General features: G+C 48.1%; 1 protein-coding gene across 2 annotated transcripts in view; it reads right to left on the bottom strand.

Moving 5' to 3' along the window:
* Nucleotides 1-12,897, bottom strand: part of LHX2 (LIM homeobox 2) — a 58,823-nt gene that overhangs the window by 23,085 nt on the left and 22,841 nt on the right. For both annotated transcript variants that reach the window (XM_082208957.1, XM_082208958.1), the window contains exon 4: nucleotides 4,694-4,899. In XM_082208957.1, the coding sequence (XP_082065083.1) occupies nucleotides 4,694-4,899 (206 nt within the window). The remainder of the gene's footprint in view (nucleotides 1-4,693; nucleotides 4,900-12,897) is intronic.

The following is a 12,897-nucleotide window of genomic DNA, read 5'->3' as shown; positions in this document are numbered from 1 at the left end:
AAGTGAGGCGGTTGATTAATTTTAGACTTCGGAATTAGTGGTCTTACTAGTCCTCCTTTTCCGATGCAGACGGCTTCACTTACTTCGAAATGCAGTGAGCCAGCCTTGCTGCATTTACACGCTCTGCTCATTCCTGCAAGAGTGGAGTGCCCTGGACATCCACCCAGGCAGCAAATTCAGACTTTGGACTCCAGGATAAGGCAGTCGCAATTCATCGGGAAAACTGATGCACCAAAGCAGGTTGACTAAACAGGATCTGTTTCTGCAAATGTGATATTTTATTTCATAAATGTGCAGGTGGTGCTCAGGGTTCCATCCTCTGTTACCTCGCTATCCCTTTTGAGTGCTTCAAGGCAGGTGTTCGCTGTGAAATTGGTGCGACTAACACCTGAAAGGCTTTTGCAGTGTCCAGAAACATGCAAACATCCTGCGTTTCTACCCAATTTAATTCAGATTTGCCCTTTTCAGAGGAAATCTAATAAAGTTTACACATTGCTTGTGTGTGTGTGTGTGTGTGTGTGTGTGTGTGTGTGTGTGTGGAGAGAGGGGGGGTAAAGGTTAAGTCCAGTCTATGGGGTTGCGGTGCTCACCTCGCTTTCAGGCCGAGGGAGCCAGCGTTTGTCCACAGACAGCTTTCCGGGTCATGTGGCCAGCAGGACTAAACCGCTTCTGGTGCAACGGGACACTGTGACAAGTGCCAGAGCACATGGAAGCACTGTTTACCTTCCTGCCGCAGCGGTATCTATTTATCTACTTACACTGGTGTGTTTTTGAACTGCTAGTTTGGCAGGAGCTGGAGCAGAGCGACAGCAGCTCACCCCGTCACAGGGATTTGAACCGCTGACCTGCTCAAGAGGCTCAGTGGTTTAGACCACAGCATCATCTATATATATATATATATATATATATATATATATATATATATATATGGTGATGGTGTTGGGGAAGGGATTGTAGGGTTAGAAAGGACCCTGGGGGTCATCTGGTCCAACCCCCCCCCCTGCAGTGCAGGCACCTCAACTAAAGCATCCATGACAGATGGCCACTCAACTTCTACTTAAAAATCTTCAAAATTTCACCTCCCCAGGAAGTCTTGAAACTTTAACCTTCTGTAGAGTAAAATAGCACCACTGGTTGACTCTGAAAACAGAGAGCTAGATTAGCAGTAGCTCAGCACCCAGTGCAACAGGGGTGAGAGGGCTTCAGGCTTGTTCAATCTTGTTTTGTTTTGTTTGTTTTGTTTTACACTGAAACTCTGCTGCTACCCACCAACTGCAGCCAGAGGAATAAGAGTTCTTCAGCTGGGTGGACCTAGGCAAGGAACTGAGGAGCAGGATGTCTCTGTGCATGCACATGGTCAGCCCAGGAATTTGCAATCAGTACCAAAACCAATTCCACGGGTCCTTTCACACAACAATCCACTCCCAGTTTTCAACCCAGCAGCCTAATTTATAGAGAAGGTAAGTTTGTTGGTTGTTGCTATACAGGCCTAAGACATTTTGGTGCCTGAGGCAAACCACTAAATGCCCCCTCTCATCCAGGAAGGATGAGTGAGTGAAGATCTGTGTCGAGAACAGGGCAGCGAGGATCAAATCAGTCTTACCCGGCAGTCTGAACTGGGAGTCAAGGGCCGTCACAGTGGGAAAGGGGTCTTCTCTGAATCACATCAGGTGGGCAAAGACCCCAGGAGACCCCAGAGGGCAGCCCTTGCCATTTCCTCTCTAGGGGTGGGAGGAGACCAGCATCACATCCTATTTGTTGCTGTGGAGGGGGCAGATTTGGCATATGTTGTCGCTGCTACCATGGCAGCAACAGTGGGTATCGTGTTCCTCGGAGGTCAGATCAGCCACTCCTCTGGATCCGGCTGTCCAGGGCGGTTGCCTCACCGCCTCATGGGCAGGCAGTCTCTATTGCCATAGTTAGACCATTGGGAATTGGAAACACCTTGGTGGTCAACAGCAAACCACCCAGAGAGACACAGGAAAGGATCCTGATCAATTTTGAGCCTAACAGCAAGCTGGTAAACAAAATATTAGACAGAAACATAAAGCTTCCCACTCATGTTCGGCAGAAGCAACACACAAGAAGGCGAAATCTGTTTCTGCTTTTTCTGTATGAGAGCCGGGAGCAATTCAACTCATGCAGTGAGTTAGTGGTTATTTTCTGAGGTGCGAGAGCTCATCAGGACAGTCCTCATAGCTACACCTCCAAGTAGGGTCACTGGTCACCAAGCAACAGCAGCACAAAACAAAATGCTCAATTTATTGAGATTGGACGAGCATCATATAATACTAAGCTGGTTTTATCATTACTTCCTCTATGCTAATATATCACAGGCAATAGCAAAACTTGAAAGCCTCATTATCACTTCACCTACTTGCTGTTCAAGGAGGATGTAATCCATCAGCTGCTTTAGCAAATGTCATCATTATTCCTGCCCCCATAGCTGGATCCAATGTGCTCACCCTCCTGAACATCACTGAGTCTAGGCCAGCTTCTGCCACCCTGGTGCCCTCTACCCATTCGCAGGCTACAGCTCCCATGACTCCTGTCCATTGGCCCTGATGGCTGAGGCTGGTGTGAAGGACCATGGCTCACTGGGTAGGGAAGTTAAATTCAAGGGGAAAGTGGGGAAAGGATTCTGCCTGAAGCCCTGGTAGAGCTGCTATCCGTCAGTGCAGATATCTCAATACTGAGAAAGATGGACCAGTGACTTAACTCAGTATAAAGCAGCTGCCTCTGTTGCTTTGATGGCAGCTGTCACCCAAAACATCGCCAGGGCACCAGATTACATGCACTGGTGCCAACAATATGGAACGTCCTGCCTTTCCAAATCTTGCATGTAAGTGCACCATACAAGCAGCACACATTTCTGCTGCTGCATCAGGGAAGACTCTACAAATCTCCAGCCCAGCTGACCACATGCAGACAAGCTCCAAGCCCCACCACAGTGGGCTGACCCACAGGTTCTCCTCCTAGGTGGTTGCCACCTCCTGACCACAAAATCATTGAACTCAGAACTAGCCCTGGGTGGGGGACACTCCCTTCCCTAGGGAGAAGAAAAAACACGCTCCCAGGTGGCATAATCTGCATCCTGATGGACTTGAAACATCAGCAATCGCCCAGCCCAAAAGTCACCTCTCCTCATCTAGAATCCCCTTAGACACAGGGGCTGCTGGTGACAAAACAACGTTTTCAAACTTTTCTGGTTCATGTTTGTGGATGAACTGCAGGTCACAAACTGTGATATTGGTGCTGCGCTGCGCATGGTTTGGGGCAGGTAGCAGCTACGCTAAGCATGAGGCAATCCAGAACAAGGGCGAAGCCTGGCGTGTGCAGCTACAGCGACGTAGCTGAGAGCCCAGCGCTGGGTTTCTTGGGCAGCACCTGGCTCTGTGGGGCAGCATAGGCGAACACCAGCAGCTGCGACACACTCTGCTCCTGCAGGCAGAGGCACCACTGTCTGTCAACATGGCAAGTGACAGCAGGAGAGGCCTAACTGAATCACTACCAGCACAGGTCCTTGCTGCCGCACTATTTCTAACAGAAATGCAAAGTGGCAGTCATGAGGGGTGTTGTTAGCAGCCCCAGGTCATTTGTGGTGGGCCCTAGATCTGCTGCCCAGTGGCAGAGCTTCATGCTGCTTTCAAAACTGCTCTGCTTTTTTATTTATTTCTAATTTCCAAGCATCTTCAGGTATGAGGCTGCTAGTAAATCGTAAATTAGCATGAGAGAAAGAGAGAGCACGCGCTGTTTAATATCGTGCTTTATTGCAGATACTTTTAACCTTGTGATAGCTTTTTAAAATTGTTGCTCCCTGCTTTGCAAACCTTTCATTGATGAAAGGCAAGCTATAAATTGAAATAACTAATCTGCAAATTTGCATCATGGGCCTGTCTCACAAGTCAGCCTGCAATGCCACCCCCCCCCCACCCCCACGCACACAAATGCTGCAAGTTTGCTAGAGATCATCGGGTGCAGGCAGTTGACAGCATTTTTGAAATGATGGGGTCAGCTGGCAAAAGCCAGAAGCTGCAGCTTCAAAGAGGCAGTGCCAAAGGATCCTGCAAACAAGCTGGCAGTGCCTTAACTAAATATCCTTTCTCCTCTGAGGCACTGCTGTCGACCCCCCCCCCCCCAAGTGCAAGACAGTGCAGGCACAACCCAGTTTGCCTTGGGAACATTCTCCTGATGGTGCACCACAGATACGTTTTGGAAAAGCAAGCATCACAATGGCAGTAGGCAGACAAGCATCAGCACAGAGCACACACAGGGGTTAGTATTGCCAGAACCTACAAGGTATTATTTCCACAGCTGTGGCTTCTACCTCTTGCAACACTCCAAAAGCACCGCAGTTCACGCATCAGGCAAACACAGGACACATCTTTAATCTCTCAGCTACAACAAAAGGCATTCACAGAATTGTTGTGAGTCACAGGGGCTTCACTTTGGGAGCCCATATCCATGAACCCGTGAATGGGAGTTCACTCCCCATATACAGGAGTATATCAAAATGGCTTGATCAACCTGCCTGCAGTTAAGGAACGGATGATGCCAGGAATCTTGGCCGGACAGCACAATTTTTGCAAACCCTTCAGAGGTTTTGAAGAGAAGTTACCAAACTTGCACCATGGCAGATTCGAACCTCCTACGCACCTCCAGATGACACAGAAGACCCCACATCCTCTCTTACCTGGAGAACCCTCTTGGTCAAGCCTGTTTTCTGAGCAAGCTGTTTCAAGTCCTTGGCATCCGGATTGTGGTTAATAGCAAAATAAGACTTCATTGTCCGCAATTGGTGGTGTTTGAACGATGTCCTCATGCGCTTCGTTTTCTGGTTGCTGGGGTATTGCTGGTCTCGGTCCAAGTGGTCCCCGTCATTCTCATTGCAGCTCAAAGCTGGGAGGAAACAAGGACGGGGTGGGGGGGGGAGGAGAGCGAGTCATCATAGCTACTGAAGAAGCAAGGCCAGGGCTAGTATTACCAAGCCCTTTCAGTCCCTCCTCTCTTTCTTCTCCATACACTTATAGGGCTACAAGAACCCTCACCTGCACTTTTGCAGTGACAGGTGGCTCTCTCTTTTCTTGTCTGCAAGAGCAGAAAAGGCATCTCTGTCCCCCCCCTTCCTCTCCGCATTTCCAGACAGCATGAGAACAACCTTGCAAAAAAAATGTTTAAAGCACTGTCACTCTGCATTGTGCTGCTGCAGACCCACGGCCCACCACGTCCACTTAACCTTCAAGAGGGGGCGGAAAAAACTCTTTCAGGCCCTCAGTATTCTTCCCACCAAACTCAGCTACGCAGAGCACAAAAGAGACCCTTAAATAAAACACCGTTTAAAGAGGGGAGGGTAGATGGAGAGAGGCTGTGTACACCTGACAGCAAATTCCAGATATAATTTGACATAAAGTTGGGGGTGAGCGGGCAGGGAACAGTTCCAAGGAGGTTTGACTTATACCAAAGACCAAACAGAAGCTGCAAGTAACTATCCACATTTGCACTCCATTAAAAAAAAAAAATCAAACTCCCTTGAAGGAATCTGTTGTTTCCTCTCCCCTCCCCCTCCCCATGTGTTTACTAGAAACAATTTAGATCAAGACTCCCTCTTATGGCTACAAAAATTCACTAATGAAGCTTCCACAAAGAGGCAAAGGAACTTTACAATAATTAACAAATGGAGCTACAATTTGCACAGCAAGCATAATATGCATGCATATTAAAAGGGTTTTTGTTTTTTTACATTAAAAATGCATCTACACCTTCCAAGAACCAAGCACAAAAAGTTCCTATTTAAAAATAGCAAACACTCAGAGAAAATTTAGCAATGCATCTGGTTGTGTGGATATTCTGTCATTAACATGTGTTATCGGCGCTTATCAATTTCCCATAAACTAGCTTTTTCAGGTATGTTGAAATAAGAGGGGTTCTCAGGAAGCTTCATTTTATGCTCTCCCTTGACAATTCTTTATCCACTCTATGAAATGACTAAGAAAAAAGGCGGGTGAATCAGATAAATATCTATCCTGAGAGCATTAGAATGTGAATTATTGATCCAGCTGTCGAAACGCATCTGCTTTTGAAATTGTCCATCCGATCACAGATCCTGTGTACTTCCAACAAGGATCCAAACCAATACACAACCTTATATCAAATGCAAATTATTTATCCTGCTTAAAATCTACCGATTATGCCAGGATTCCCAGAAAGTTAAACGCTGCAACAGATCTGCAGTAATCTCAGTCATGCATGCTCTGCCCTAATGCTATGGAAAGGCACTGGAATGCATGCAGAGCAGCTGGTTTGCAAGGAATGGCCAGTCTGGGGAGGGGTTCAGTGGTTGGTGTCTACTGCTGCAGGCAAAGGCCCCGTGGATAACTCCCCCCCCCATAAGAAAGAACACATCCTATCAGAAAATGAAGGGCAACTTTTCTGACGCTTGGCTTCCATTCACCAAATATATTAAAGCAAAGGTACATGACTGGCAGCCGCCCTCTTCTCATGGACTCCTATGGAAAAACATCATTTGATAATGCAGTTATGAAGGACAAAAGAAATAACAGATCATCATCAACAAAACAACAACAACAACAAATAGTAAATTGATTACTCGTCCTTCACAAGCATGTCCCAAATTGGCTTAAAACAATTTAGAATTAAGAACAGTTTAAAAAGATCACAGTACCAGGTGCAGGGTGGATCCTGAACACGCGCACGTACCCCTCAGATGTCAAATGACAATGTGAAGAGATGAGGCTTCAACATTCCAGAAACAAAACAAGACTCTGTAGTGAATGTGCCAGACACCTTCTGTGGGGAGGGGATTCTGCAACTTAGGACCTGCCGCAGAGAAGACCCTCTCCTGGCCACCAGCCCCCTGGAGCTTCTGAGGAAAGTGGAACTACCGGGAGGGCCCTCTCTGCGGATCTTAATTCCCAAGGGAATCTGTAGGAAAGGAGGTGGCCTCTCATATATTTGGGGAATAAGTCATTTGGGGATTTAAAGATTAGCATAAACACCTATACACAACGCCAGATCAAACCAGAGTCCGCTGTCATGGCTCTTAGTCTCCAGATGTAACCCTCAGCTACCCTCTGGGACAGCAAGATAGCCACCCCCCCCTATTTTGCCCACTGAAAAGGTATGCTCTCCCCAAACCCTGAGGCTCCATTCCCAGCTCTCAACCCCGAAACGCACAGGAAGGTGTGTGTCCCATACTTCTTGGCATATCTGGTCTCAGAAAAGAAATCATACAAATGACGGGAGATGGCAGGAAATTTGGCTTTGCTAGCAAAGTTTAGAACCACACAGGATCCTTAGCCTGCTTGATCAATAACCCTGCATAGTTCAAAAGTCTGCAAAGTAAAACCTGGTTTTGTTTTGTTCCCCTCAATATACATAACAAGATCTGCATTGGCACATAAGTATTCTTGCGGGAGGCGATAAAATTGTGTATGACCCAAGAGGCAAACTTCAATGCAATGTCTGTGCAGTTGTGAATTCTGTGCGATGTTCCTGAAGACAGTGTGAGGAAATGCTCTAAAAGCGGCACTCCAGAGTTCTCTCTTCAACACTGCAGGCAATATTGTGACCATGGAATGCAGCTGTTGGGGTGGGGGCCAGGGCATGTCTGGAGCCAGTCCTTGAGACGCCCACACCACCTAAACATACCACAGCAAAATCCCAGCCCTGTCTGTCTGATGTAAAAGACTAGAAGCTACTTGCAAACATCTTGCATGTGGTGTATTGCATCCAGTACCCTGTTGGACCTTTAAAAATGCTCAGGATTACTCATAAGAGGGATTGCCTTGCTTATTCCATAGCAGACAAAAAGGAGGTGATTACATGAACAAAACAGAATTTGCTGAGTTAGTCCATGGGGGAGGGGGAGGGGAGATAAAATGCATTTTAAACCTCTGCATAAAAGTACTGTATATATAAGACTGAATTTTGGATTAAAACAAATAAAAAATAGGGGAGATGTGTGTCAGAATGAGCATATACTCCCCTGAGAACTAAGGATCTTCACCACAGCGAACTGAAATGGATTCCAAATGTCTTTTCCCGAGGCCAGGAGCCTTTTCCACAAAAGAGGCTCCCCTCAGTGTCACATGGCTGATCATTAGTTCCCTGTAATAGAAAGCTTAATTTCCCTTTCACCTGACATTGCTCAGGCAAGCAAGAGGCACGCAGTTGATCTTGCCTTCTGTGAAGGAAATGGGGAAGCAAGCAAGATGCTTATGAGTTCACAATAAATATTGCAATTTCTTCCACCTACGAAAGGAAACATCCCTCCTTCCTTTGAGGCAGTGTGATTGTCCAGACAGCAGTGGGGCTGGAGAACCACTTTGCTGAAGGGGAGATGGCATATAAATGAGCAAGAACCTAGACTGCAAAATCCTGGGGTGGGGTCTTTCCCCCCTCCCACAAAATCATTGTCACTGAGCTCTCCTTGCTGCTGCCTCCAAAGGTCTCCCTACCAGGATGACAACCATGTTGTACAGTGTGGGCAGCTGTATGAGTGTGGGGGGGGGGCAGCCTGGAACCACAGCTGAAGCCTGCATCCCAGGGCCTGAAATGCTTCTCCAGCCATTATGCTGAGTTCACGGAGTGTCACAGAATGGTCACCAACATTTCTTGGGGGAGGTACTGTCAGCCACATGGATGAGTCGCAAGCCCAGTGGTTCGCAAAGTGGGTGAAAGTGCCCCCTAGGGGATAGTGGGGTTACCTGGGGGGTGCTAATCTGCAAGAGGGTGGCAGGTGGGAGACGCTGGATAACTATCAGACTTTGAGAAGTTGGTATCACTGGCTCAAGTTCATCAGTTTTGTTGAATTAATTAAACAAAATGATTTTAATTAGATTTTGAATAAACATGCAATTAATTGTGACAGCCTTGAATTTTACTGTGCTATTGTCTTCCATAGCAGGCTGTGCTTTTTCTAGGGTGGCACAGAGGGCACTGGATATGAGTTTATAGAATCAAGGGGGTGCCCCCCCAAAGTTTGGGGACCACTGAGCTAGCCTTCTCTGGGAGAAGCAAAATAAGGAATCAAATTCCACGTAAGGCTTGCATATTCTTGGCAAGAAGGGAATTGGTAGCAAGATGGGAGGACAGCAAAACCCAAGAGATTGGATAGATTGACCTGGCAACTCAAACGAGGTTGGACAGAGGTCTCCATCTGTGTAGAGACCCAGGACTCCCTAGGACTGGGGGCAGAGGTGACTCCCCCCCCCTCAGTGGACGTTAAATGCTAGCAGAAAAGACCCATTTTAAACCAGCTCCTTCCGTCAAAGTCCGCAAAGGTGACACATCCAAGGACTGCTGCATCCTCTCAGAATCCATTCAATCAATTGTTCACTCTGTGTTTAATTGCCAACAAAACACAAGCCATCACGGAGGGAGAATAAGCACACACAGTCACAGACCATCTCAAATCAGCAGGTCCTCGGGAGACCTCCATTCAGAATGGCAAGACTTGGGCCAGGGAGCAGGCAAGTGGAAGCTGAGGTCTTCTGCACAAATCCCCACCACAGCTGACTGCTCTGCCCACTAAAGAGTCTGTGTTCCTGACCTGCTTGCACCCTTGAAGAACACAATACCCAGCCGTCCTCCCCACACACCCTTTGCTTCCCCTCCCCGCTAAAAAAAATAATAAACCCCAAAGACCAAGAACTGGTCACTTTTCTACCCAAAGCATCCCCACCAGCCTGCAAAGACAAAGAATTAATGAGGCCTTAGTTTAATCTTGTTCCCAGCGAATAGTTCCAGATGGGCACTTGGCCTGGTGGAAAGTGGGAGGGAGAAGACGAGTCAGCCTGAGCCAAGTTTAGGAGATAAGATTTTCCGGGGGGGGAGGGGAAGGGGCACCCATCACCCACCCGCCCACTCCTGCACCTGGAAGGCTTGAGCTGAAAACAAAAAACAAGTCAGGCTGTGGATGGGCACTGCAGATCAGAAAAGGAAGACGGTCGTTTAGGGATTTAAACTTTTTCAGTAAAATAGATTGAGAGAGAGAGAGAGAGAGAGACCAGTGTTAGCACCCATAGCACCCCCTCAGCTCACAAATTTTGCCCACCGTGCTTTGGATTAAGTAGAGCAGTGCACTCTGAAAGCCTACAGAGTCATCAGCATAACATGTGCAACACCACTTTCACAGGATTGCTCCCAGCTCATCTCTGCTGCTTAAGATAAACATTCTTAACACAAAGTGGCATTGCATAATGAAGGAGTGGGGAGGGGGAACTTTGGCCAGTTTGGGAGTGGGGTTCCTCTGTGGAGATAACATTCCTTTCCCACCAGTGTTGCCACAGGCTCTGGGAACCCAGCCTTTTCTATGGCCAGACAATGGAAAGCCTGCTTGCAACACCTGGAGAAGAATGTTCTGGGGAGCAGTGGGTCTTGAAAGGCAAGAGGCAACGGGGGGGGGGAGGCATAACAGAAAGGACTGTGGGAAAGCCTTGCCCCAACTTTAGATATGGCTGCCTGCGGCTTAGTAGGAGCCTGGAAACACACCCAGACAACCCACCCACACATACCCCCTACCAAGACTGGAGCATCTGGAACCGCTTGGGGAAACTGAGCTGCAGAACTTGGCATGGCCTCCGCGGAACAGCCTGCTCTTCACATAGTCCCTCCAATTGCCGCTCCAGCCACTGGTGACCACTCTACTCAGCAGTGTGGCCTAGATGAAGATCCAGAGCGGCGCTCTGCTCATGTTCATGCCCTCATTTGTCACAAGCCAACCCTTCCCCCACCCCCCAATTGCTTAGATGTGATTGGCTTCCAGTTCAGGTCCATGCCAATCCCTACTCCCCCTGCCATGTTGCTGGACTCCAAACTCCCATCGGGCGCAGAATGACCCAAAGCCAATGGGCACTGGGGTCCAACACCAATCTGCGTGGCCCCAAGCTCCCCAGCTCTAGTTTAGCTGGAAAGCCCAAAGTGTGGGTGTTGTTGCCCCTGTGACGCAGCCCTATACAGAAAGCTCTTGCAGCTTGGCTCCAGCTCAACCCCCCTTGGCTGAGAGGCTGTGGTATCTACCCTTTGCAACCCAGAGGGTGCTCCACCATGATGTAACGTCCCACAGCCTCACTGCCACCAGCAAGATAGAGCAGTGGCTCTTCACTTAGGCAGCTTTAACCAAAGATTTAGCAAGTTTCTGGAGGGGAGATAAATGTGCAAACAGGGAGTGCTTGGATGGCTGGGATCTCATAGGCATTGCATTTTAAAACATGCCAGGTCACTGTAAGCAAAGTCCTTTCAAAAATTGCTTAAAGCGGGTGTGGAATATGGGTCCCAGTGCAAAAGACTGGACCTCAACCTCCTATGTCATCCTCTAACAACACCCCCAGGGGCCCTCAGCTAAGCATCCTAGAGAGGCATCTAGCTACAATGGTGTCATCATAGTCCCCCTCAAGGGAAGGGGGGGCTCAAATGCAGCCTGACTAGCGAGCCACATTTTTTCCAAGTGAAGACAGTTACATCCAAAGTCCAAAATGACTAAATGGCACCACTGCTGAGCTTTTCTTCAGCTGAAATCGAGGTGCTGGGTTGAGATGGATCTGGAGAGGTCAGACCCAGGAAAACTGGTATCATGTTCACAAACAGGTAGTGGGGGGAGAGCCAAAGCAAGGTGAGAGTGGGGCCCAGCAACCAACCTGCTGCTCCCATTGTGCATATGAACTAGAGAAGGGGATGTGGCCTTTGTGAAGTACACCCATCTCTCTCACACTTCTCATCATCATCATCATCAACAACAACAACACATGCACTGGCTCCTGTAGAGAGGGGAGGGGGGAGGGGAGGGGAGGGGGAGGGGGAGGGTCAGCATCAAAGGGGTGGAAGGTTGGGGAATTTTCACCCTTGTGCCCATTTCTCCAGACCCATATATTTTATCCAACTCAGTTTGCATTTTCTGCCAATAACTGAAAGTGGGACACAGAATGTCTAGGTGTTGACACACCTGATTAAAACATTTTTGTTTAGGCAAGCCTACCCAGACATGCAGATACTGACACCTTTAAACCTCTCCTTAATTTACTCCTGGTTATATATATATATATATATATATATATATATATATATATTTACTTGTTTGCAACAGTATTTTATTGATATTCTCAAAGTTTCTTGTGAACCGCTTAGAGGCTTTTGTTACAATTAAGCAGTATATAATTATTTTTAAGCGGCGATAAAGGTAAGGGCAGGGGGTCCTCTGGTCTCTGCATCCTGAAGGTGGGCAAGGAACCCAACTGCAAATGCTCAGTTGCTGCCATGGGCCTGAATTATAGGAAAGGGCCAAGGGTGTGCCAGGGCAAATAGGAGATTTTGGAGGCACCTTTGGGTTCACCCCCCCTTTCTGGCAGACCTCTCCTCCTGCAGCCCCAGCCCCACCCCCACTGAGAAGAAAGTAGCCTGTTGACCAAGGATGTCCAGACTTGTAAAGAAGACCCCTTTGGCTTAATGGGCCTTGCTTCCGAGTAGGCACATCCCCCCACCTTTAAAAAGGCGTGGTGCCAACCTTACACACTGGCTGTAAGAAGGGAAATAGAGAGTGGGAAGATCTTAGCTCCCAGACCCCCCCTCAAACCCTGGAAGGTGGGGGGGGAGAGAGAGGGAATAGGTCCTGCTTGGGCAGCAGAGGAGGCCCCCTCCTGAAAAAGCAGGAGAGCAGCAGCTCTGAATATGGACAGTCCCCCTCCCCACTTTGTCACATCTAGATTCCAGAAGAGAGAACATTGGGCAGGAAGCTCTTCCCACACTACAAGTTGCTCAGCTACCTGAAATTGGGGGTGTGGAATTTACAGTCTCAACTCAGCACCTTACCTGGCAATGTCTGTGCAGAGGGAGGGGCTACTAAGAGTCCCTCCTTAAAAGCTTTACACATCTGGGTAGGGA

The sequence above is a fragment of the Podarcis vaucheri genome, assembly GCF_965113315.1.
Source record: "Podarcis vaucheri genome assembly, chromosome: Z".
In the NCBI taxonomy this organism is placed as follows: domain Eukaryota; kingdom Metazoa; phylum Chordata; class Lepidosauria; order Squamata; family Lacertidae; genus Podarcis; species Podarcis vaucheri.
This window is presented reverse-complemented; position numbering and strand designations above follow the sequence as displayed.